Source organism: Sturnira hondurensis, unplaced genomic scaffold (genome assembly GCF_014824575.4).
Source record: "Sturnira hondurensis isolate 20B ecotype Veracruz unplaced genomic scaffold, ASM1482457v3 Scaffold0006413, whole genome shotgun sequence".
NCBI lineage: Eukaryota > Metazoa > Chordata > Mammalia > Chiroptera > Phyllostomidae > Sturnira > Sturnira hondurensis.
Window position 1 is genome coordinate 29,466,164 of NW_028079044.1, and position 27,604 is coordinate 29,493,767.

At 44.3% G+C, this 27,604-nt stretch overlaps 1 protein-coding gene across 2 annotated transcripts in view; it reads right to left on the reverse strand.

The window, feature by feature from the left end:
- Positions 1-27,604, reverse strand: part of DPYS (dihydropyrimidinase) — a 72,087-nt gene that overhangs the window by 17,045 nt on the left and 27,438 nt on the right. For both annotated transcript variants that reach the window (XM_037048372.1, XM_037048371.1), the window contains 3 exons: positions 24,435-24,591; positions 23,057-23,198; positions 20,353-20,495 (listed from right to left, as the gene is read on the reverse strand). In XM_037048372.1, coding sequence (XP_036904267.1) covers positions 20,353-20,495; positions 23,057-23,198; positions 24,435-24,591 — 442 coding nt within the window. The remainder of the gene's footprint in view (positions 1-20,352; positions 20,496-23,056; positions 23,199-24,434; positions 24,592-27,604) is intronic.

Sequence of the window (27,604 nt, forward strand, 5' to 3'; positions counted from 1 at the left end):
GTAAAGAAAAACAAGGAAATAATAAAAAGAGGGCAAAGGAGGACAAGAAAGGTAACCAGAAAGAGGCGAGGCAGTGGGAGCCCAGTGGCCACCCCAGCAGTCCCAGGCGCAGCCCCAGTCCATGAAGCAGCTGCTGTACTACAGTCACTTAATTTCTCGGCGCGCACATTACTATCTCCATTTAACTGAGGAGGAGATAAAGACTGAGTTGCCTAATGAGTAAGTGGCGGGGTCAGAAACAACACACCTGCAAACTGACCCCACTCCAATCTCTTTCCACCCCACCCGGCCATCAGCAGCCTCCTGCTGCCCACAGGATGAGAGTGCCGTGTTCTTCATGCCTTCGCAAGGTTATCAGAACTTGGAATTTTAATAGTAATGATCTTCCTTTCATCTGGGAAAGAACTCAGTGACAACGAATCATCTACTTCAGCCATGGTGCACTCTCGTGTTTCATTGATCCTCCTAAAATAGAGGGTCGTGGACAGAGCTCTGGCAGAGTTAGAAGCACAGCCCCAGAGTCCCAATTAGCAATCAAGTTGCACAGGTCCAGCCTGACCAGACCCAAAGGTGTCTGCTTCTAGACGTGCTGTTGGGTGACGGATGTGGGTGCCGGGACTAACGCAGTCACTGCACTGTCACCTCCGTCTGCCTGGAGCCAGCAGCATGGGGCTCAGGGTCCAAGGTGGTCATGCAGAAAAAGTGCAGAAATGCAGCCCAGGAAACTGACTCAGCAGCACCACCATGCTCGCCTCAGGGCGGACTCATCCGTACTGGAGGCAGGGAGAGGGAGTGACACTCAGCCATGACAAGGCATCTGCCACTGCAGAGAAGCAGAACCTGCTGACTTGGGCAAACCGGGGCGATGGCTGGCAACTGGGTGCTTAAAGCCCTGGGCACTGTTACAAAGAATTCACGTATCTTAACACCGTCACTCTACATAGCAATCTTTGCTTATGGGCATTATAATCATGCCCACTTGGCAGATGAGGAGACCGAGGCAAACCGAGCTAAATTAACTTGCCGCAGGTTACATTGTCAGTAAGTAGGGAGGCCAGATTACGAAGTCAGGAGGTCTGGCTGCAGAGAGCAAGTATCAACTCCTGTGCTGTAGGTGCCCCTTGCATCCTTCCCTGCCCTTTTGGGAGGCTGTATCTTGCAGGGTTTAAGAGATTAGACACTGGAGTCAACCAGGCCTGCTCTGAATCCTTTCCAGCTGTGGGATTTGGGGCAAATGACCAACCTCTCCAAACCTCAGTGTTGTCATCCTTAAAATGGATCCCCACATCGCTAATGGCATCTGTTCCTCAGAGGCTGGACCTGGAGCAGCCAACCATTGGGAGCTCACGTTGCCTGAGGCTCATCTCCTGCGTGAGGAGCTCAGGCCCCATCTCCTCTGCCTTCTCCTGACCTTCCTTCAGCTGCTCTGACCCCTGGGCCAGGGGTGTATGTTTGGCCCCATGACCAAAGGCAGATGCCCATCTCACACCGCCAGGGGCAGAGGCGACAAAACCGGCACGGGTGCCACCCCATTTCTGTGGGGCTCCAGCTCGTGCTTGTGGTTCAGCCTTGTCCACGTTCTTCCCATTTGACCCCCATCTTTCCTTCTCAAAGGCCTGCCCACTGGACTTGAGCTCCAGCAACAGATGCAAAGGTAGCAAGCCTTGCAGAGAGTGCTTAACCAGCTCCTGCAATCACAGAAGGTCAGATCATGTGAGTATGTTTATAGGTATACATGTGTGTGTATATATGTGCACACATGGATATATTATGTGCACACACACATAGATGTGTGTACACTTGCATATGTACACAAATATATGTACACATATGTATGTATAAGTACCTATATATCTCTATTCTATCTAACTATCTATTTCTATCTCCATCTCTAGATCTATCTATTTATCTCCAAGTGGTTCCACTTCCCTCCGATTATATCCCAGATGGGTTACTTCCAGGAGAGTTTTTGCCAGGGATCTCTCATCTGGTGCTACCCAAACTAATCCCCTTTGCTGTGTGCACTGGCCTTCCTTACACTGACTAACGGTAGCTCAGGGGCTGACAGCCGTGGCCAGGTCATCTGTGATGGACAAGACGACAGTAAATGAGATGCACCTGCAGCTTGCCCTTACTGCATGCTTCCACGTTAAGCCCTGTGGTAAAAGCTTTTCGTATTATTTTTATTTAATTCTCCTTCCTATGCGATAGCAGCAGGGTTTAAAAAAACACCTATCTTATAGGAATTTTAAATGGAGACATTGAGGCTCGGAGAAGCTGAGTAACTCGCCTACGATCGTAATCAACAGCCTATGTGGCTCCTACTGTGTTAACCAGTATATACTGCTTCCCACTATAAGTGGTGCATCCAGCCCACGAGTCTGGAGAAAACGCGCATTTATATGAAATTTTACACCGACTTCTTCAGAAATACTAAAGCATGTAACAGGAAAACATAATTACGGACAAAAACAGCAGGAAAACTTCAAAGGAGAGGTGGTCCCAGGTAGTTGAATGTAGGTCTCTACAGGACATTATACCGACCAGCACAAATTTCTATGTGAAAACCTTCCCTCAAAATAGGCAGCCAAAGAATGAATCAATTTAAAGACACAGTGTCATGTTTTCTTTTACACCTTGTGTACAATTTATTCTCAGAGGTGCTGGAAAATAACAATGAGGCACGGAGGGACTAGGAGGTTTGCCGTACAGCCAGGAGTTCGAAACACTGATGTATTGCAGACAGAACAACCTGGGTCTTTTGTCATATTGCTGAAAGCCGTGCTTGCATCATTAAACTCCTCTTGTCTCCACTTTAGCACTTAAATGAAGTAGCATTACTAATTAGGTTTACAGTGTTTCCATAAAGAAAGTTAGGTTCTAGGAAAAAAAGATTCCTAACATCAGGGTTTTAAGACCATTATCTCACAGCTCTGGCCTCCCAGCTACATATAACTTTTTCACTTCTGGCTTGAGGCAAACAAGAAGATGAAATGAAGAAGTCATCTCGATGGAGCATTGTAGAAAATCCCTACTCATCTATGGGCCTATTATATACTCATTCACTCATGTGCTCTTCTAAGTACTGAGGATGCAGTATTGAATAAAACAGACAAAAGTCCCTGCCCCAATTAAGCTCACGGTCCAGTCATACCTATTTCTGAATTTGCAAGGATCTCTTTGTTATAACATGATTGGAACATATGAACAAAGTCCATGTTTCAATAATAACATACATATATAAATAATAATACGTATATAGAAAATGCTTTATAGTTTATACAAAGCAGTTTCAGGTAACTGTAGCATTATTCCTAAAAATAACGCTTGTGGAGTTTGCAGGAAACAGGACAGACCTTTTAAATAAAAAGACAAACAGCCCCAACTGGTGTGGCTTAGTTGGTGGGAGCATTATTCCATAAACACAAAGGTTGTGAGTTCAATTCCTGGTTAGGACACATACCTAGGTCGTGGGTTCAGTCCCCAGTCAGGGCACGTATGAGAGGCAGTAATTGACGCTTCTCTCTCACGTCGATGTTTCTGTCCCTCTCTCTTCCCTCCTCTCTCCCTCCCTTCCCCTCTTTCTAAAAAATAAAAAAATAAATCAATGAGCATCATGTCCGGTGAGGATTAAAAAAAGAGAGAGACAAACAATATTATGTTACCAAAAGAAAGATGGACAAAGGGTATAATCAGATCTTTCTGTAGGAGAGAAAAAAAACAATGACTAATACACATGAAAAAATCTTCAACTTCCCTAGTGCTCAAATATGCGCAGTTTGTAGCTGAAAGGTAACAATTTTTACCTGCAAAAGTAACAAAAGTCAAAGGAAAAAAAAAAGGTTGTTCCCAGAGCTGGTGAGGGGCCCTGAGAGGTGGAAACCACATGGGCAGAGAGCTCTGAAATGCACACACCCTCCGATACAGTAATTCTTCTTTTGGTATCCATCCAATGGGAATAACCAGAAATTTGGACTTAAAATAGCAAAACAATGTAAAAACTGTAGAAGTTCCCTATTACTCTGAAACCTAGATAAAAGACCTAACACAAAGAAATTATATATAGAGAGAGTCTTCCCTGGAAACTACTGTCACGTGCTGTCCGACGTCCAAAAACTATCTTCACCGCCCTGTTCAAAGTAAAGCCTCAGGGCCGTTTGCTTAAATTGCAGCTGCAGTCGCGCCCTGTCAACAAACCAACTACAAACTAAGTGTGTGGAACAGGATATGCACGGGCTGGGGCAAAAGTAGTTTATAGTTGCAAGTAAGCCAAGTTTATCTTTTACCATTTTTTTAGTTACTGTATTATTTCCCCTACAAACAACTGTAAGCCTACTTTTGCCCCACCCTGTACAAACAGACCTGAAACTGTGACGGACAAAATAAACTGGAATTCTGGGACTTGTCGATTTCTCCATCTAAGCTTTTTGCTCTAGGACGCCGCATTATGAAGGTCATTTCTTTTGATATCATTTCCATCCACACCTCAGATACCTTCTAGTGTGTAAATCTGTAGTGTCTTAATTTATCTGAAATAATGGTAACATTGGTATTAATGTTTCTTAAGGTTTTATTGTATGCTATGCAGCACGTTGAGGGTATTGTCTCCTTCCAACACTCTCAGAGGTTGGAACTATTATTAGCATATCTATATTCTTTACTGAGCCTCGGAAAGGTGAGGAGCTTGCCCAAGATCATGTCGCTCGTATGGGTATGCTGGGGCTTGAATCCAGCGGTCCAGTTCTGCGCCAGATCCCGCGCCCCTTAGCCACTGGGCCACACGCCCAGATCTTTCACCGTATCTTCTGGTTATCTGAATTCTTTGGAGTGATTTTTATCGGTCCAATCAGATCCTAAGTGACTTTAGGGGAAACTGTTTCTCACTCAACTTTGAATATAATGTATCACAGCCGGTAGGCACTCAATAAGTGCTTGGGTTATATCGATGAACAAGACTAAAGTTGTTCTACAGTCAATTCTGAGTCCTCTTTCTCACCACATTATCTAGGAGGATTTTTCTTGACTGGAGAAAAAAGTCTCTTAAATCAATCTTTTCGATGCTATTAACTTGCCGGAGTCCTTATCCCCTTAAGCCTCCGGGCCATCCTCCCTGCCTCCAACCCGCCCTGCACCCTTGTCACCCTGAACCCTATTTGATCAGCCTCCCAGCTGATGAGCCTAGATACAAGATTCAGACCCTCAGACCCCCAGGGGGCCAGGTGTGGACAGAGCCCACAGGCTCGTCACGATTCAGACCCTCAGACCCCCAGGGGGCCAGGTGTGGACAGAGCCCACAGGCTCGTCACCGCTGACCGAGAGCATGTCCCCAGGTGACAAGCAGGCCTGGTGTAGGTTTAGATGGAAGGATTTGTCTGGGCACCAGTTTCAACCACTAAAACTAAGGAAGTTTCAGGCAAAGCAGGACAGGTTGTTTATGCTACATTCTCCTAGTCTCCCAAATTCCTTTCTCTTTCTGCCACGTAGCCTAGAAACAAGATCATTTTGTACTTGTGCCATGGGAAGATTGGGAAGCTCCAATTTAGAGCAGTTCAAACCCTCACTCAAAGACATTCGACAGCTCACGCTGTCCAACAGAGAGCTCTCTGTACCTAAACTCACACTCAGAGCTCTTGGTAGTCTGGCTAGGACTCTCCAACTGCCTGCTCTCGTGGTCCCTCTGCCTTTTCAGTCTCTCGCTCGTCCCTTGACTGTGTCCTTCCCACTCTCCCTAATTTACCCCTGACTTCTCCATGTGGGTGGATTGGTAGCTCTACCAATCCAGAGCTACCCCCACGGACTCAGTTGCTTCAAAGCCCCTTCCCATGCCCACCCCAGTCTTCGGTGAAGTTCGATGACCCCTGACTCAGGACAGTGATTTGGACCATTCACTTGTCAAGAGTCAAGCCTGTGAGACCCTGCCCACCTCTTGTGGTGATCTGTTGAACTCTTATTTTGTTCTTCCAAGAGTTAGCCTTTCTTTCCCACATTTGTATCTTGTCTGTTCAACAAAATAAAGTCTCTTTGATGGCAGCTATTACACCTTACATTTACATCCTCTGCACATTCAGCAATGCTGTTTCTGATACATTTGTTATACAGAGCAAACATGCAATAAATATACATTTATAGACAACTGATTAATACTGTCCCTCTCCACCATGTGAGAAATTTAGCAACTCTTCCACACAGATAAATGCTCCAGTTTTTTCATGTGAGTAAATTGCCTTCTCATTATTCTGCTTCCGGAAACTTAGCTCTCCTTAAACGTCTGGTAGGAGAATCGAACTGGGAGCCAAGTACGAACATTTCCCTCCCCTGCAATAAGTTACAGGCAGAATCACAGTGTGGGTGAGGTCGGGGGGAAGACAGGAAGAAAATACTGTAACAGAAGTGCAAAGAAAGCACCCATAAGAAATTTTGGAGAGGCAGAAAGCATCCCAAATACAGAGAAAGGCGCAGAGCAAAGGGCTTCTCAGGAAAGAGACAGACGAAGCAGAGCTGTCTACATCAGAGGGTGGATGGAGAAACATAGGCACAGAGCCCCAGCATGAAGGTCAAGCTCTGGCTGGGAGGGCAGCCTGCCTGACCCCTCCTGAAGGGCACCCTGGGAGTCCCCTCGTTGCCCAGACAGCACGTGTTACAGGACTGAAGGCTGGCACTGTGAACCAGTGGGAAATTCCCTTCAGGACGAACATAATGTCGGCATAAAAAATAGTATTGATCCATTTGCCTTCCGGCCAAAGAGAAATCAACTCAGACAAAGGAAATTAGGCAATAGGTTTAATGCGACTCCAACTGCAGCTGCAAAATAAACCTAATGGACCCTGACTCTGCTTCCCCCTCTCTCTCTGGTCTGCAGCAGGCCACTCCTCGGGGAGGCGCTGGGAAGTGTGCGGCAGGCATGTAAAATCTTTCAAAGAAAATGGCAACTGCCCTCTGGTGTCCAAAGAATCCCCCCGACTAGCAGGACATGGTGGGAAGTAACTCCCAGGAGCATTGGCAGATCTGAACCCATGCCACATGCGGGCCAAGTGCGCACTTGTCACCGAGGACAGGGCGTGCAACCTGCTGCCCGGCAGCGCTGCGAGGAAGCTCTGACCTTGAATTAGCAGGAAGCTCGCTCAGCACCTCCAGCTCATGACTCCCCAGGAATATTCGGGGCGGGGCAAAGTAGGGTTACAGTTGTGAGTGGGTAGAGCACAAAGTTTATTCTTGTATTGTTATTCATTATTTATTGCGTTATTTTCCATATGAACTGAAAACCTGCATTTGCCCCACCCTGTATATAAGTTCAATATTCTTTCATCACATATGATTGTATTCTATATATTTACAGTCTTCACTCTCAGTTTACATGTGATAGACTCAGAAGTCACAGGTCAACAGGTCTGTTTGTGTACATGTCTGGGGTGGGTGCTAAGAATCTGTATTTCAGGGGCTGGGTACGCAGGTACAGAACAGAATAGGTACAAATCTAGGTCTAAAGGTGACTATTTGCCCTGACCGGTGTGGCTCAGTTTTGGTGTCATCCTGCAAGGCCAAGCAAGGGTCACCGGTTCCATTCCTGGAGAGAGCACATGGCTAGGTTGGGGGTTTGATTCCCAATTGGGGAGCACATGAGGGGTGATCAATCGATGTTTCTCTCCCCCCCTCTTTCTCCCCCTTCCCTTCTCTCTTAAAATAAACAAGTAAAATCTTTTTTTAAAAAAGGTGAATGTTTGCTGTGTCACCTCGGGGATGGGAGGGTCCTAAGCCCAAGAAATGTTTGTCTGACCGCCCCCCCCCCCCCCCCCGCCCCAGCCCCGCATCCCTTCTCTCTCTGGCAGTGAGAGCTAATGGTCTACACTGGGATGTCAGACTCACACTCCAAAAACGACGACTGCAGCAAAAAGCAAAGCCACCATGTCTCGACCAGTGGCCTTGCCACTCGGAATGAAGAGTGGCACTATGCCTTATTCACACTTGTCCTCGACTGTCTACTGTGGTCTCTGGCACATGGCAAGGGCTCTAGAGATGGTTTTTAATGACAGAATAAGCAAATGTGGGACAAGATAAAATGTAATATAGACAAATGGAAAGTTTTGCATTTAGTTACAAAAATCAAGCAATTGTATGTTTCTACTGGGAAAAAAATTTTTTAACTATACAATTTAAAAAAATCATTTATTTTACTTTTATACAGAAAGAAAGCAAGGGAGAAAGAGAGGGAGAGAAACATTAATGTATGGTTGCCTTTCATGTGTCCCCAAATGGGGACCTGGCCTGCAACCCAGGCATGTGCCCTCACTGGGCATCCAACCAGCAACCTTTTGGTTTGCAGGCTGGCGCTCAATCCACTGAGCCACACCAGCCAGGGCTCTACTGGGAAAAGTCTGACCCCCTTTCACGTAAAATAAATCAGGGACTAAATGGCTAGTCTAGAGAAACTCTAACATACAAGGATGAACAGAGTGTCTGAAATAGCTAAAAATTGGAAACAACCTAAATCTCCACTAGCAAAAGAATATGTAATCAATTCAATTATGCCATGTTCATAAAATAGCATACTATACAGCAGTGAAATAAATGAAACAAACCTATACACTTGAACATGGGTAAGTACCACGAACACAATATCGATAAAGTTGTACAATATAGGTATAGTACAATCAATTCACCCAAAGCTAAAACAGACACATTTTATATGTGTGTATATATGTGGCTTGGGAATACATCAACATATAGTACAAACAGAAAGAAATGCAGAACTGAGTGGATGTAATAAACATCAAACACAGGGTGGTTGTCAAGGGCCGGGAAGGAATAGGATGGGGAATATTAACAGACCGAGGTAACTGCATTATCCTTTGTACCTTTTGTTCATAGTAAATATTGCCTCTTTTAAAAATCATGAGCATCGTAAATTATTATCTGCCCAAGTGCACTTTACAGCTGTCTCATCAACAGGCAGCTGTTGTCTATAACCTGGTCATGTTAGCATAGACAACAGACAGACTATGCAATGCCAGTTTTTAATTATCAAATGAACAAACGTGATTTTAGAGCCTCGTGCAATTGCCCGGCGTTGACTGTTTTTAACCTACAAATGGCAAGTTCACAAGATGTATCCTAGAAAAGCGTAGTAAAGGAATGCAAAGTTCTACACTTTGTCACTAAACTAAGCAGCCCCACTTGTTCCTGCCGTGGTGGTACTCGAGGCAGAACTGTGGCCAGTTCTGGGACTCGCGTGTTCATAAAACACGGGCGAGGGTACGTCAGGAGAAGGGAGGGCTGAAGAGTGGTTGAGACACTGGGATTCTGCTAACCCTGGACCTAAGGATTTGTTGGGGGATCTGAGAACGCTTATCTGGTGATGGATGGCTTCATGGGGGCCAATAACCTTGTTCAAATGTTTGAGTATGTGAGTGAATGAATAAACAAATGAATGAATGAATGAATGGACTTTGGTATGAGAGCATAGATATATTCTGTATAGTTCCAGAGCCCAGACCTGTTGAAAGAAGGTATTTTTTTAATTCAACAAGGGAAGAACATCCTAATAAATGCAGCCATCCCCAAAAAGACTGAAAAGTTTGGTTAGCTAGTAAGTTCCCTACAACTAGCAGTAACCAAGAAAGGTTATAGAGAACTGTTTGGGAACCTGACTGGACTTCATGAGTTTCAAAATCTTATTTGACCCTTACGAGTCTAAACTTGAGTGGGCATTGGAATCCCCTGGAGGGCTTACTGAAACCCAGACCCAGGGGCCCCACCCCGGGGGTTTCTGAGGCTGCAAGCCTGGGTGGTGCCTGAGAGTTTGCATGTCTAATAAATCCCCCGGTTTTGCTGGGGATTTTGGTGGCTCAAGGGCCATATTTTGAGAACTTAACACTCTTGAAAAAAAGCCTAAATTAAGGTTTTTAAAAATGTTTTGTCTGGGCCTTCACAAAAGGTTGTCCTTCTGCGAATTACCCCCTGCCTCCAAATAGACTTCCACTGTGATCCTCTTCCGAAGGGGAGGGCGCGGTTCACCCACTTTCCCAGCAGGAAGCCCCTGCTCTCTGCTGTGCTTTAAGAATATAAGGACCCTGCGATTTTTTTTCAGGTACTGACATTAAATTTCCCTTGATTCATTTTCATGCCATTTTCTGTTTCCTCCATAACCAAGGGCCCATCCATGTCTTTAGGATAATTAGGAGTGAGTCTGCAGCAAATGAACAGTTATCTGACCACAAAACAATCCAACCTGGATTAAATCCCATTCATGGCCAGGTCTGGAGACGCTACCTACCGCTGACGCTGAAATGCCCCTTTGTTAAGCACTGATCCAGGGAAGGAGAGGCAAGCGTGCAAAGAATTCTTTTCTTTTTAATTCAAAGGGGGAAAAAGGTAAAAATCTGGATCTTGAACTAGTTCCAGAAGCAGATAAACAAAGCCCAACCAAAATTATTAAATTGCACATTTGTTTACTGGCCCAAGACTATCAATGTCTGGATTATTCATTCGACAAATCATTACTGAGCTCCTATATGTAGCTGGCACTGTTTTGGAATCTAGGAACACGGCTACAAGTAAGAAAGGCACATGCCAAAGCCAGAAAAACATATATGTCAGGTAGGAAAAAATATAGCCGGTGCTTAGTTAGAAAACCCATGCCTTTCGCACAACCACCTCCCTCCCCCTGGTGCTTACTTTTTGCCCAAATCCTAATGCTCAGAATAAACTGTGCTTCCTCTGGTAAATGATTAATGATAGAATGGGTCACTGTGATCTGATTCTAAGAAGCTTTTCTTTCACAATTTGAAAGAAAATTGCAGTCATTAGTAGTGAAGTCACTGAAAACCATTTCTAGTTCACTGAAAAGGTTCAGTTGCCTAAGAATGTGTTTGAATAAACAACCTGGAATAAAGAGTGGTTAATTTTTTACCCATATGTAATTAGCAAAGCTAGCTCTTTTCATGCATGGTCCAGAACTTTTGCAAAGCAAATGTCTTCTGAAGGCCACAAAATGAATCTTAGGTGGTCTGTTGTAATAGTTTCATTGCAAACACTTTTTCTTTTTTTATAAAAATATTTTATTTATTTTGAGAGAGAGGGAAAGGGGGGGAGAAAGAGAGGGAGAGAAACATCAATGTGTGGTTGCCTCTTGTGTGCCCCCTACTGGGGACCTGGCCCACAACCCAGGCATGTTCCCTGACTGGGAATCTAAACAGCCGGCACTCAATCCACTGAGTCACACCAGCCAGGGCTGCAAATACTTTTTCACAGGAGTCAGCTCTTGGGCCACATAAGAGTTCTGATTATATCAGATTATCTTAGCCAAAAGAAACCATCCAGACTTCTCTATTTTAGCCATTCTTGGTGAAAATTGGATGGTGCCAGAAACACGAGAGATGGAGCTTTCATATGAAATTCAATTCTAGTACCCTTTGTTCATGTCTGAATTAAGTCATTACTGCAAGGACTTTTGAGTCACAACTTCGGCTAAGAACAGCTCTCACTTATTTGATAAATTTGACCTCCTACTGCCACTGACCCCGTACTACCACTTACTGACCATGTACTACTACTTACCGACCTCCTACTACTACTAACTGGGCACTTACTGCACGCCAAGCACTGCTGAACACTAATTATGTACCAAGCACTTTAGTTATTTTGTTTCCATTCCCGTTATTGCACCAAGCATTTTATGTACACTGTCTTAACCATCCACCACAGTGCTATGAAATCAATGCCATCACCATCCCTGTCCTATAAATAAAGAAACTGAAATCCAAAACATGAAATAAACTCCTGAAGTTCACATCCAGCGAGAAGAAAATCAACCCCAGAGCCTTTCTCTTTACACTATGGTTCTGCTCCTGCCCCGGACAGCCAAGCTGATGGGCTACATTTGGGGTGGATTAGCAAAGAGCATGTATTATTCCTCAAGATCCTTTGCTGTCATCTGCCAGAAAACTCACAAGCACTGTGTAAGTCTACAGTGCCCACCATGCGATGGGTGTCCCTGCAGCTGTGCAAAACACTACCTGGAAACCTTAACCTGGTGCCATGTTGCCTCCATGCGTGCGGGCAATGTGGTGCCGTGAAAAATCACCTCACAGATTCTCTTCATTCCACCATGCACCTCGTGCTCGGCCTGGGTGGGCCACCCCTCCCTCCTTCTGTGTACTCAAGAGTGTGTGGGTCTGGGGTCTGGGGAGGAGTTAGGTATAAACACTCTCAGAAATAGACATTAAAGGCAAAGCCTTCAGGCTCAGCAACTTTTATAAGTAGAAATGGCTGCTTCATTCCCCTGCACGCGTGTGAGTGTGTGCTGGTGTGTGTGTGCATATGCTTCTTTTGTGGGGGAGGAAAGTCATAGTGTATCAATTAGGCAAAGGAGGCACAATGTGCAACTGCAAGGGAAAATGCCTGGTAGGGGCATCTTGTGAGATGGCCACTGCTAATACACCTACAATAATAAGCCATAATCATCACCACTTGCCAAAGGACACCTTGGTCCGTATTCCCGTTTCCCCACAGATCACAACCCCCATGACCCAAGGCTGAACTAGTCACTCCTCCCCTGCGTTCTTTCGCACACAGGTCCCGTCTGGACTCCAGAGGGGCCCTTTCATAAGCTGTGGGCCATTCCTCTGCCCTGAATGTAAAGTTAAATTCATTTATCTCTTTCTTCAATGAAAAAGGGAAGGAAATTAAGCAGGAAAGACGGCAGAGTGCCTTGAGAATGGTGCATTCAAAGTCAAAGCCGGCTATAATTGAGTTTAAAAAAATAAGTGAAAATAACTGTGAGTAAAATGTGCCTGCTCTGCAGAATACACTGCAGCTAAAAGTCTTCATTAAATGTTCCAGTGCACACAATGCGTTAGCTGTGTGGTTGTGTGCCTGAGATTCTGCGAGATATCCTGGAGCTCATAAATACTGGAAGCGGACAGTTGCCATAGTAACTAAGTGCTATTTAATGAATACTGAAGAACTGAAGCTCACAGGATAGTCTTGAATTGCCAGAACATGAGTTACTGCTGCTGCTAGGGGCTTGCAAGTAACTCAAATGCCATCCTCTCTAATAAGAGATTCAACAAGCTGGCTAATCTGACCAGCCTCTTCCTCGGCCACATGGTATCACAAGATTCTGTCTTGATGCTGCATGAAAGCCATACCCTTGATTTCTTCCCCCTGTCTCTAAGTACCAAGCTATTCTACAGAAATGTTTAGATAAGGAAAGTGTCCTTAAATTTGAAGCTTTGACCCAAGCAGTGAAGTGTTAGGACACGTAACCTCCGTGGCAAGCAACAGACAGACACGGGCTCAATGAGCCATCACGCCAAACACAGCAGAATCCCTGTACTTCTGAAAAAAGGTGAATGCTCTGTTTGCACCCAGTGCAGCTTGTTTTCATTGTGCAATGATGCAGAAGAGCTACTGCAGTTGATTTTTGCAGGAACTTTTTACAGGCTGGTAATGTCTTAGGTAATCTTTCATCTGGATGTGCAAACCTTCTCCACTGACTCCCAGTCCCAGTGCTCGCTCTCAACCATCCATCACCACGCGTCAGGTTTCTCACCCCAGGATCATCCATCTTTTTACAGGTTTGGAAGAAAAAGAACAGGGCTGCGCTGCTTTTCTTTCTCCTGATCTCCCTCAGTAACTTCTACACAGTCCGCTTGTAAGGCTACAGATGGTGTTGCAAACATACTTATTTCTACATGCCATTAATAAGTAATGAGAATTTAAAAAAACGAAAACATCTATGTATCAAAAAGCCAAAAATCATTAGCAAATGCATCTATTCTCCAGAGGCTGGTTGGTTCTTGCATAACCAGAAGCTCTAATGGCCTGGTTGGGGCTCCAGCTCAGTGTGGGCTGTGGGTGCCCCCTTCAGGCTCTCGGGTAAAATGCGTGCGGCTCTCATTTGTGATGCTAGCTAGTCAGCTGGGCAATTGTTTTTGCTAAAACCTGGCAGGAAATTTCGAAGGAAAATCTTGGCCAACCTCTCATGGTGTGGCCAGACAGAAAACCTTCCCATAACCAGCCTTAAGCTAATATTAAAATCAGGTAGGTAAAATAAACGGGAATATCTTTGTTAGAAAAACTCCTATTGATATATCCACTAATTTGATTAAACAATGCTTCTTCGCTAGATCAGCTCTGTTTAAAATCTTAACAAACAAAATTAAAATTGGAGACAGGCAGCTCACAGCCTCCTCACCTTCCCGCTTCCTTGCATAGTCTGAACCTGTTCTCTTTCATTCAATCCCTAGCCTTAACGGCTTTCTCCCAAACCCTTCTACCTGTGCCTCAGTTTCTCTGTCCTGCATGTTTAGTCTTTGGCTCTCAGGGCCAGACATCTCACTCACTTCTCTCTAAAGTGGTCCTATGCAGATGCTGGTGCTGATAAAAGAATGGTCTTTCTTCTTTGAACATCAGCGGCATCGTGTTTCTGCCTCTTACGTGATAGTCTTAACACAGTCCGTAGACTGAGAACCTTTGACCTTATGTCTCATCTCCTTCTAGACTGACTGTCAGCTTCCTAAATGCGGGGCCTGGCTCATAGATGACCGTGCCCCCTGTGGCCCTCCTGCCTGGCTCACAAGGGTGACCCAGCTCTGAGTCAGTGTGTGAATTAAGGAACCCAGGAGGCCAAGTCTCTTTTAACTTCATTTTACCCCTTATTAGAGCTGCTTAATAAGCTAATTGTTCCCCAACCTCAACAATGAAGGGGTCACACTGGACAAATAAGTCTAGTGTGGGCAGGCCTTCCTCCTCTCCTTGGAAAACCCACTCAACTTATATTCCTCTTCATTCTTCTTTCTTGCAACATCATTTATTGGCAACTTGCAATAAATTAAAAACAGAAGATGAGAAAATGCTTTTCTTACTTTCCCCTCGTCATAACTGGTGTTGAAGAAAAGCTTTCCAATTCTCCTTTATGCCATTTCTTTACTTTTCCCATTGTACTAAGGCACACTTGACATATGACATTGTGTGAGTTTCAGGTGTACGACGTGTTGATTTGATACACTTATATATAGCAAAATAATTACCACCATAGCTGGTTCACACTTTTATCATGTCACATAATTACAGTCTTTTTGGTGAGAGCATTTGAGGTCTACTTTCTTAGGAACTTTTGTGTATATAGTAGAGTTTATGTCATTTCTCCAGCACCTCATTCTTCTGTGTGGTGTGGAAGGCTGGACCCGCCCACCCACCCATTCCATACTGATTGGGCTTATGCTCTGGGCTGGACTGGGCCAGACCTTGGAGACACGGGATTAATTAAAACATAAAACTGGAGCACAATTTTCCATTCCTTAACTGTGGCCTGTGCATACATAGTGATTGCCTTCTACAAAGTACAACCTCGTGGGAAGGGGAAGAAAGGAGCGACGGTATAGTGGAGGAACCTGGCAAGCTCTCCCCTGCCAGCTGATCTGGCCGACATCAGCAGTTGGACGTCATGGTGATAGCGCCGTGCAAAGGCTGTGCTCAAAGAATATGTACCTCTCTGGGCTTCCTCTTCAAACCCACAGCCCAAGGCTAATAATGAGGAAAAGACATCAGGAAAATCATCAGAAAAGATGGAGGGGCATTCTTCAAAATACCTGACTCGTACTCCTCAAAAGGGTCAAAGTCATCACAGACACACAAAAAAAGTCAGAGGAACTGTCACAGACCACAGAGAAGACCCTAAGGAAACACGACAACTGAGGTAATACAGCTCCAACGTGGATCCTGAAGTGGGAAAAGGGGTACTAGGCACAAACTAAAGACACGGTGACCTGGCCGAGTTGCCCAGTTAGGGGGAGCATCATCCTGTACACCAAAAGGTCACGGGTTTGATTCCCGGTTAGGGCGCATACCCAGGTTGCTGGTTTGATCCCCCATTGGAGTGCATGTGGGAGGCGACCAATCGATGTTTCTCTGTCTCTCATCGATACACATATCCTTGGGTAAGGATTTAAAAATCTAAAGAAATTTCAGTAAGGTATGGACTCTGGTTAATAATAACATATCACCATGGTCCATCAACTGGACTGCACCTGTAAGGGGAGAGAACGACGGGGACTGAGCATGGGGTATGTGGGGACTCGACACTGTCTTTGCAACTTTCCTGTGACTCTAAATCTGGTCTAAAATAGGACATTTATTTTTTAATGATGTTCCTCATGTGGAACCTAATGACGGAATGAACTAACAAGCAGAATAGAGACAGACTCATAGGTAGAGAACAGACTGATGGTTGGGGGAGAAGCTTGTAGGGGTGCAGCGCTTGAGCAAAAAAGAAAGAAAAAAAGAGAAAGGCTCGTGGACCACAGTGTGGCGATTGCAGGGTGTGAGCTGGGAGGTGGAGGAGGGTATGGAGAAGGGGTAAGGGTGATGGAAGGAGACTTGACTTCGGGTGGCGAACACACAGTACAGTGTACAGGTGATGTGTTCTAGAACTGTGCACCCGAAACCTGTATGATTTTGCTAGCCAGTGTCACCCCAATAAATTCAATAAAAAAAGAAAGAAAAAAAACTGTGGCATAGTATTGTAAGTGGTGTGCAGCGGTTAACAGAACTCAGTCTGCAAGGTGAGAGGGGCTGGCTGAGGCGGTGGGGAGGCGTCTGTGGGAGATGCGTGCGTGGTCAGACACGGCTGAACACTGTCTCACACCCGAAAGGTCCTCGGTCGGGGCAGCAGCGCACACATTGGCCAGGAACAGCTTGCCCAGATGAGCAACTTTCTTATTATCACCAAGAACAGAGAGAGCTGGCGCTGCGATCAGCCCAGATAAGGAACTAGCACCCAGTTTCTGCTTGCAAAATTCTCTCTTTTAGTATGAGCCACGAGGAATGTGCTTTCTCCTTGTTCAAACACCCTTTTAGATTCATTGTTCTACAAAGCCCCCTTGTCAACCGCCCCTTCTCGCCTGTCTCTCGCAGTCTGCAGTTTTCACACCGACAAAGATGAATAACCACAGTGAAACAAATTCTTGGTGGCTTAGGGAAAATCCTTAAATTGCAGGGTTAGAGAAGCAAGAAATGGAATAACTCAAAGAAATCCAAAGGGGATTAAAATGTTTTAATGTATTCTGCCAAGTAAACACAGTCTTTCCTCATTTTTCAAAAAAGAAAAAGTTTAAAACGGAGAAAAGAAGAACAAAAAGATTTCCAGGTTTGTTTTTTTTTTTTAAGAACCCGAGGGCCAGAAAAATATAGCGTTACAGTTCACCTGCCTCCCTGGTCAGCACAGGCAACACAGCTGACACTACCTGGAAATGAAAGCAAGCTGCAAAGAATGACACCAGTCAAACTGGATGAAGAGAAAGAACCACTATAACACCTGGCTTGTGTAGCCCTTTCTTAGTGCACAAAGCATCTTCACATAGATTATTTCATGAGATTCTGAGAGAAACATAAAGTAGGCACAACAACTATTAATAGTCCCGATTTGCCCATGAGACAGTGGGCATGCAGAGACCTTAAGCGACCTGTAAGCACCCCCTCAGCAGTGCTGGGGCTGGGCCGGTTTCCGTTTTGCGCCTAGGTGCACACGAGCAGCAAACGTAAGGGGGAGAAGACTTAACACTAATAATTAAATGCCAGTGTCGGTCTTCACCTCAAAAGACACACAAATGAACATGTAAGTGTTTAGTTGTCTGTTATCATTACTGTTACAAGGACAGGTATTATGTAAGAAATATGAAAAGAACTGATGAAAGAAATAGAAACTTAAAAGCACAAAAGCTTTGTAGTTTGACCTTAAGTTGGTTATTCTTAGACTAGAAGTGAGGGGAATACAGCAGGTAATATAGAGATCTTTGAAAATTAGACTAAACATCTGGTTTCATTGTGTGCTATTTAGAAACAACCGAACAGGAAAGACAAGACAAACAATGTTATAGAAACCGGTAGCGAACATGTGAGAAAGTGGTCTAAATTTATATCGTCAACAAACGTGACTCAAAGAGACATAATCACAGCCTATAAATATCTTCCAAGCAACAATATACGTGGTGAATAAAGTAAGTGAATTATGCGTAACCTTAGGTCCAGGTCATTTCTCTTTGTCCAGTTGTCTACGGAAGGCAGCATTTCACGCCTGGGCCGCAGCTGTCCCCAGAAATTAAGACAGTTGAGGAGACCTTAAGGTTGGGGGCTGCCAGACACACCCAGGTGCTGGGTGAAAAAGAGAACCACAGGAAAGGGCCTCCTGTGCTCTCCACACCGAGAATTAGATGGTGATATAGTCACATCTTTCACTCAAGTATTTATATTTCTCCCTTACCTTTCAAGAGGAGTGATAAAGAATAGAACCAAATCCAAAAAAGCTTTTGGTTACTGCACTCCTTGACTGAAAGAAAAAACAGACCACGAACAATCTAGTACGAGATGCTACAAAGCGCTCTGCTTTGACGTCAGGAGACAGCATGGCACCGAAACTCATGAAAAGCAGATGAATTTGCAAAGTCAAAGACCCTGAATCAGGGTTCTGATCTCAAAGCTGTCACAGAGCCTGCTGTGCTCCAGTGTCCTCATGGCCACAAGGTGATCATGATGGTCTAACCTTGTAATTCACAGTCCAGGCACCAAAGCATTTTTAAGACTTCAGACAGCAAATTATTACAAATTATAACCATTATTACGACTCTCTCAGATGCTATGATTCAAAAACACCACTTTCCACAGATCCTTCTTTTACATGATGGTTTTCCCCCATTTAAAATTCCCTAGATTTTCTGACTCAGTCTCATGAGCTCTTTAAACCACCAGTCATTTCAGAAGACCTCTCTGGTCCCAGCGCTTGCGGCAGCCTAAATTGCTTGAGTTGCAGCAGAAATGACCCTGGGCAGACCCCTGCAGTGTGAAATAGCCCGGGCAGAGTGACCTTGAAAACATCAGGAGCTTTCTAACCACAACTTGCTCAATTCATCCACAGACCAATCCATATCCCAGCAATTTTTTCCACTGTCTTTCCAAGGACAATTTTTCTAGCCTTGTAGGAGAACCTACCTGCATTTTGTTTGAGGCCATTTTTTTTTCATTGCTTTTAGTGAGAGAAATATCCATTGCCGCCTCCTGTATGTGCTGGGGCTGGGAATCAAACCTGAAACCTGGGTAAGTGCCCTGACCTGGAATTGAACCCCCAATGCTTTGGTCATGGGAGGACGCTCCAACCAACTGAATGACCACACTCGTTTCTTATGCAGGGAGAGAGGTTGGAATCTTTTGACAACTAGATATTTCATCCTTAAATGGGCAATGGTTTCTCATTAGCATGACAAAGACTCAGAGTTGTGCCTCGTTGGCATCTTATGTAAATAAGATGTTCACACCACCATTTACTGCCTTGCTTGGATTCTAAAGGCTGCTTGCAAGAACCAAGGGCTGCCAGCTATGAACTGATCCCTGAAGTGCGGACAAGGGGTGCTCAGAGGAGAGTGGAGAGTGTCCAGCTCAAAAACACAAATATTTTCTAAGGGAATCTTTGGGGTTTATTTTTAAGCTCATAGCAATGGCAGTCTAGTGCTTCTCGGATGGTCCTCTTCTCCCCGGTGCACACCCCAGGAGCATTTCAACGGAAACTGTCTTTGTGATATAACATCACCCCCAGGAAGTGACAGACTTCTGCTTCTTACTACAATGAAAAATCTAATAGACTGTGAAACAACACCTATACATGCATGCACACACAATATGTGAAAGTATTTGGAATTTTCTCCATTACGACTGTGAAGTTTATTTGAAAAACACAAATCAGGATGCAGGTGTTGTCTGGGCTGACACGCTATGAGGAGAAATTAGCAGAGCTTCAGATCCTACTAAACGCATTCCTGAGTTGGAACTTGCCAGACCCGCAATATTAACATAGAATTATAGAAATTGGAAACAAAAAGCTGGAGTCTACTGGGAATGATGGGCTCGAGATGAACTCAGCTGGAAAATTTGGCTAACTGAAAGTGACATCCTTTGTGCTGGAATTTTTCTATCTGAAAGCTTTAAAGAGGCTGTAATTATTTTGAGTTTTCAATTCAGTCCTTTCAGAATAAGCCTTTTATTTTCTTCATTTCTCTGTACCTTTCTGCCGCATGAATGCAGGTGCTTGCCAAGCGCTGAAGTGGTAAATTCAAACTGGTTTTATACATATATCTATTTTCAGGGAATGAAAAGCAACACAACTTTTGCATCTTCTATGCCAAGAAAAACAAAGGAATATTTGTACATCAAAATCTTTATATTGTGCACAGGCTCAAAATTCCAGAGTCTGCCTAAATAAATCATCTAATGAGAAACGGCTGATTAAGGCCAATGCATAATTTCTTGGCACGTTAGTACTTTTTCTGCATCATGAATCCAAGAAATGCAAGAACTTAGACTTACCTTGTAGCTTTTGGGTCCCAAATCACAATGTCAGCATCTGATCCGACAGCTATTCTTCCTTTTCTTGGATAGAGGTTAAAGATTTTAGCTGCATTCGTGCTGGTAACCGCCACAAATCGATTTTCATCCATTTTACCACTGTGCTGCAAAACCATTCAAGGGAGAAAATATCTTTGTTCTCATGATCAATATTTTAAAATCTGTCAATCAAAGTACAAAACGCATATCTCTGAGAACCAAATAGAACAACATCTAATTTCTTTTTTTAAAAGTTTTTATCCTCATGCAAGGATATGCTCACTGGTTTTAGAGAGAGGGCAAGGGAGGGAGAGGGGGGAGAAACATCAGTGCCAGAGAGAAACATTGAGTTGCCTCTTTTCAAAAATACTCACTTTAAAAAAAATGTCCACTATTTTTTTAATCCTTCCCAGAATCACATAGACAACAGCTAAATGGTAGCAGTGGTATTTCCAATTCTCATTTGAAGTTTACCACCACCACCTACCACACTTGTGATGCGGCTTATTCATTGCAGACCCAAGATGCATGAGTGATGGTGCAGACATTGGACGGGACATTATGGAGTTAAGGTAAGGTAGATGCTTAAATCAGGTGGCAGCACTTTTTGAAAGAGAAAGAATCAGCTCAAGAGTTTCCATTTTGTGAAATTAATTTACATGATTTGACAATCATGGATAGTCTAGCACAAAAGATTTTTAAATGGACAGACATTGAGGGCTGTGATGCCACTAAAATTATTATTTTTTTTTGACGTTGGGAGTTTATCTCTACAAACATGTATATAGTAAAAGCATCCTCAAGGTTTATTTCATTATCAAAGCATCCTTATTTAAAATAAAATTAAGCACTGCGTCCTGAAACTAATATTCCCATAGGTATATCATCTTAAGGTTCAGAAGATAACACTGGCCCTGGCTGGTGTGGCTCAGTGGAGTAAGTGCTAACTTGTAAACTGAAAGGTTGCTGGTTTGATTCCTGGTCAGGGCACGTGCCTGGGTTGCAGCACCAGGTCTCCAGTTGGGGGCATGTGAGAGGCAACCACTTCAGGGGTCCAAACGTTTGTCACCTCTGCACCACACTGGAAGAAGAGTTGCCTTGGGCCACACATTGAATACATTGTGACATGTAGCCACAAAAAAATATCATAATGTTTTAAGTAAATTTACGATTTTGTGTTGGGCTGCCTGCACAGCCATCCTGGGCTGCATGTGGCCCATGGGCCACAGATTGGACACCCCTGACAGATAGATGCTTCTCTTGCACATCAATGTTTCTCTCCCTCTCCTTCTTTTTCCCTTCCCCTCTAAAAACAAACAAACAAACAAATACAATCTTTAAAAAATTATTTAAAAACAAAAGAAACAAGGAAATAACATTGCTTTTTGTGTGTTATTAAGAACTATTTAATTACTTTAAAGACATTTACATACTCAGGAAATGCAAGAGATTATGAAAATCTGTTGTAATGAAGATACTCATCATTAATAACACAAGTTTGAAGAGAAAGGATGGAATGTTACCAAGACAATCTCAGAAGAAAGAAAGAGAAGAGAAGTCATCAGGGATGGTTAGAGCTAGGTTAGAGAACAAAGGGTGGAGAGGATTATTACTAGAAAACAGCCATAGAGATGTTTTAAATAAATTATTATATATATATGTTGTTCAAACATCATCCTATAAGTAATGGAGAAAACTAAAGGGTTTAGGGAGGACAGTGGCATGAGCACACCTTCATTTCTGAAAGGTGACTCTGGTCCTGGGGCAGAGACTAGATTGCAGCAAGAAAGACTCGAGGCCAGGGCACCAGCTGCAGACACGACCGCAGTCGTCCACATGACAGATGGGCCTCGGGCAGAGTGGCAGACGTGGAGACGGAAATGAGGAGGCATTGTGGAAATAAAATTGACAAGAGCCGGTAAGTGGTTAGAGTTAGAAGCACGTGGTATATGTAGGGGATTCTGAGGAATGAGACACGATTAACGTGTCACCCAAGGGAGGGGGTTGCTATGAGATGGGTGCGAATGGTGTGGTGACGGGGACCCTCCAGTGTAACGGGCAGATGTCTCCTGTTAACATTTACAACCGCTCAGGCTAACTGGCCAGACTGGTTAACGTATGAATGTTTAGCTATTTGATTCTTCTCCATCCTCAGGGAGACATTTTTAAATCATGGGACTTTTTTAAAATCTTTTTTTAGACTCTAACGTTTTACTTACGTGCCCTCATACAACGGATGTTCTTAAAATAGGGCGTCTAAGGGTTCCTACAAAGGGACATCTACAAAGATTGCATTAGAAAAGGGTAGAAACAAAATAAAATTCCTTTATGTATTTTCGATCATTCCAAAACTTTCTATCAATGACACGTAAGGGGCTGGGATTCAAGAGTCTGAGAAGGCAAAGGCCTCAAGAATCTACACTGACGCCCAGTCTGAAGTTGTCTCCTCCTGTGTGTGGAATGGTGCAATGCATCCCCCAAACCAAACCACACAGAAAAGACAATGATGTCTTATTATTGTCCTGGGGCATGGGGTGGTCGCGATGATGGTGCGGAGTCCCAGTGTCCACCACAGTAAAAGCCACCCAAAAGCTTCTCTATGAAGGTTTAAGGCACACTCGTTCTAAAACAGAGTGGATCCAGGCCAAAATGGTAGGCAGAGCAGGCTGGATCTTGTGAAACTCACCACGCCTTTTTCCCATATTACTGACATCCGGTCCTCGACACCATTCACCCCATTAGGGATCTTAGTAAAATCATCTTTCCCAAGAGCTTTCTGGCAGGTGTTGAAGGTGCAGTTGTCCGTCCCCGTGGTGGTTAGATCGCCACTGTAAAAGAAAAGCACACCAGAGAGATGGGAGTGAGCAGGCAGAGTGGGTCGGGGGGAAACTACTGTAACTTTCCCTAATCTGCCAACTCCTGTCTCAGCTGAGGGTAGGAAACTGCAGTGGAAAAGGAGCAGCTTTTTCAAGGACACATTTCACCCGCCCCCATCCCTAGTCTAGGAAGTGCTTTTGGAGGACACTCACAAGAAGTGTGATGATACATTCTAGGCTCACTTTCGTTACTCACGGGTTTTGTGATTACAAGCTTGTCCGTTGTTCAATTTCTCATCTAGAAATTGATAATTATATGTACTTGATAACAGTTATGTCAGGGTCACTGGCAATAATTCAAGTGAAAATTCCTTGTGAGTAGAGCACTATACAGAGGCAAGCCGTGGTGGTCCACATTAACAGAGACAAGGCCTCCAGGGCAGCCCCTGGCCAGCTGGGAACCCTGAGGGCAGCAGAGACGTGACCTTGGCTGAGGATGTTGATGGCACTGGTGACAGGAATCCTGCTTTGACTTCTGAATAATCTTGAGGACGTAGGAGTGTGAAGGAAGGAGGAAGGAGGCTGAAGGAAAAGGCAAGTGAACTCTCGTATAGTCTGTTGTGAAAAACTCTTTGTTAACTTGGGTCTTGGAGTCTATGAATGGGGAGCAATAGGATGTCCATGAATGGTGTAATTCTCAAAAAAAAGATCATAATATCCCAGTCAATAATGTCTCTGAAAATAGTCTGGATGGCCTTTCGTGGGGATAAATTACTTAAGGGTAGGATATCACCTCCCTCCCCTGTGATGGCTCTGCCCTCCATTCCAACCTAGTACATCTGGGCAACAGGTGCCTCCAGCTCCCAGGTTATATAAGCACAGAAAAAAATTTAAGAACATCCCGAATAATAGAAATAAAGTGTAATGAAGAGACCTGACTGTAGCCGACAAGAGATGGGAAAGACCAGGGGAAAAAAACAGGGAAGAGTAAAGTTTCAGTAAAAAAGAATCTGATTTCTTTAGCTCTAGGAGAGATTTTTGACAATATATCAGAAGATAATTAAGCCAAGGCTTTTAGGTCTCCCCATGAGGGACAGTGCCCAGTGCCTGTCAGGGCAAGGAGAACAGAATACTGGGAAGTCAACGGAAGGTCCAGCTGGTAAGACGATGTCTCCTACACTCACACTCGAGGCTCAGAAAGCACCCCATTTTGGCAAAACACTTCATGATCATCTGCTGAATGATTACTTAGCCAACAGCTTCATGAGGTAGTCAGGCGTTGAAGGGTCCGGTCTCAGGGGCGGTCCCATGACGTGGTGGGCTGCATGGCGCCAGTCCCTGCTCCAGTAGTGAGTCCCGTCGGTGCCCAGGCTCGCGGCGATGGGCTCTCCGTAGACCACCTGCCCTGGGAGGTTCGGGGGAAGAGTTCAGCGCCTTAGTTTGCTCTTAAAAGGTAGAACCATTTGACACACACATAAATACTGGTCTTCTCTGTCTTTGTAAACGATAATATAAATCCTAAACCCTTTGCGAGTAGGACTTCAAAACAAAAAATACCTTTTTACTATGTTCCAATGTACATTGCGTGTTAGGGCAGACGATTGTCCCCGCTCACTGAGACCAGACTTGGCCCCCTGGTTTGCTTTGGCCGATTAAACATGACTGGAAGTACGTGTGCTGCTTCCAAGCAGGGGCTGTTAGAGCCACAATAAGTTCTTTCATGCCCATTTCCCTCTGTCAGGAGACCAGCCAGGGCTGCCCCTTCAGCTGTGTCTTAGATTAAAGAGAATATGGAGCAGAGGCGGAGCCAACCCCTGCTGGGCATGAGCACAAACGAGAAGTGAGTCTCTCTAGTCATCAGCCATGGCTGTTGCAGACTCATTTGTTACTGCAGTGTAACCTGGCAAAAGCTGGCTGACACACGTGCCATTCTAGTGGAATTCTCTCAACACCCTACCTGGGCAATGCTATTATTACCCCCATTAAAAGGTGCGGGTAGAGCTTGTGGGGTTAAATCACTTCTCTACGGTCACCTTACATGCGTGCGATATAGACCCTGTGCAGGAGGTAGGATTGGAGACTAGGCAATTTGACTCCAGAGGCCCCAACTTCTGTGCTCCACTGTTCTGACGACAACCATCATACGGTCATGTGGAGTTCAACCTCAGTATCTCTGTTGCAAGTAGATCACCTCTTCCCACCCTTAAGAAAAAGAAAAAACTGCCTCTAAAAACATTCAAGTAAAAGAACACTCAGATAAAATTGTAGCCAGAAATGCATATTTAAAAAATCATGCAAATGAGGCCATCCAAAACACACACAATGTTAGAAAAGTTAATAGTGCGAGTGAATTTGAATTTAAAATCAGAATCCCATCTCTGATTAGCATTTATCAGAATAACAGATTACCTGGCACCCACCCGATCACATCCCAGCAATCATAAAGGGGAGTGCACAGCAGAGAGAGGCTGGCGTACCAAATTAGTTCACTCTAGTTAATCAGATGCCAGATTTGAGTTAAAACCCTGATATATAACTGTAATTAACTGATTTCCACAGAAGTACTGACGGTGGATGGCCACCAGCGGCCTGAGTCATCTTAAATCGGAACGTGGCACCCCATCACCTCCCAGATCATTTCTCCCTCAGACTGGCCACTGTCTTCTAGCCAGTCTAGGAACTTGAAAAGCCAGGAAAGCAAGGCCTATCGAAGCCTAACAAACGCTGCTTCTTAAGTAGCCAAGTATCAGACCGCGGTCAGTAAAAGTCACCCCCAGGGACTTAGCTGCTGCTAAGATCCTTCGCTTTCATAATATGCACCCATTAGGCCAATGCCATCCCCCTCCTGCTTGTTACTGTCCTAGTCCCCGAAAAGGGGAAATACCATTACTGTCTCTTTCTGACGCGTGGAACAACAAGTTGTTCTTCCTATAAACTATGAGGTAATGTGTTAATTATTGGAGAGATAACAGGATGGACACTATTTTATTTGCAGGTACAAAGAGGCCTTTCTGTTCCAAGAGAACCTCTCACAGATGCTCCGACAATGAGAAACTCAGAGAGATGATCAGTAATCACTTTGTAAGCTGCCGGCTCAGGAGTTTCCATGGTGCTTCATCACAGAGGAAAGGTCCTTATCACAGGTCATATTCCATCATTCCGCCCATCGAGGTGATAGGGGAATACTGTTCCAAAAGTTCTACCATTTTAATAGCCTTCAGGAAAAATGGAAAGTGTCAGTATCTACCAGGACCCTGCCAGGACTTTTGTGAAGCCAGCTAACAGTCAATTTCATCAGAAGGGCTTAGCTTTAAAATGGGACAGGCACTCTTGGTATAGACCACAAGCTCTTTGTTAGCTGGGCTATTTTTAACAGTCTCTCCATCAAGCATCAGTAAATATCAAAAAATTGAAAAATGAAAGAGGAAAAGTTCTTAACGGCTCTTCTCCTTTTTATCAATGGATCTAAGATATTTTCGAAGGACTAAACAGCATGCAAGAGGTATGAAGGGGAAAGAAAAAAAAGGGCCTGGGTAATCCATAAGTTAGAGACGCAAACTACACAATTCTGCATAATTGTGGATTCTGTTAGATTTGGGCTGAAAGATAGCTAATACACGTATAGCACTCTATAGTTTGCAAATATAATTTGAAGGTCATATGTCTCACGTGACCTTCATGGCAACCCTCATGCTGCTTCGACAATCAACTGACGATGAGGCTAACTAAAGTGCCCAAGACCCTGGGGTAGTAAGTGGTGCGCCAGAATTAAAATCCTAGTATTCTGCTAGAATATCGTGTGTATGCTCTATGTTACTAGGAAAAATCTCATTTTTCATTTCTTGGTAAAGAGCGTTTTTTTAAAGATTGTATTTATTTACTTTTAGAGAGAAGGGAAGGGAGGGAGAGAGGGGGGAAACCGCAATGTGTAAGAGATATATCGATCAGTTGGCTCCTGCATGCCACCAACTGGTGACCTCCCCTGCAACCCAGGCACGTGCCCTGACTGGGAATCAAACTGGCGACCTCTTGGTTCGCAGGCTGGTGCTCAATCCACGGAGCTGCATCAGCCCAGGCAAGAGCATTTACTTTTCTTTTTTCTTTTTCTTTTCTTGTTCCTTTTTAAAAATATATATTTTATTATTATGCCATTGCAGTTGTTCTATTTCCTCCCCTTCATTCTCCTCCACCCTGCACACCCCTCCCCCACCATTCTCCCCCTTTAGTTTATGACCACATGTCTCAAGTTCTTTAGATTCTATATTTCCCCTACTATTCTTGCCCTCCCCCCATCAGTTTTTACCTACCATCTATGCTACTTATTTTCGGTACCTTCTCCCCACTTCTCCTCCTTCCACTCCCCTGTTGCTGACCCTCCATGTGATCTTTATTTCTGTGGTTCCGCTCCTGATCTAGCT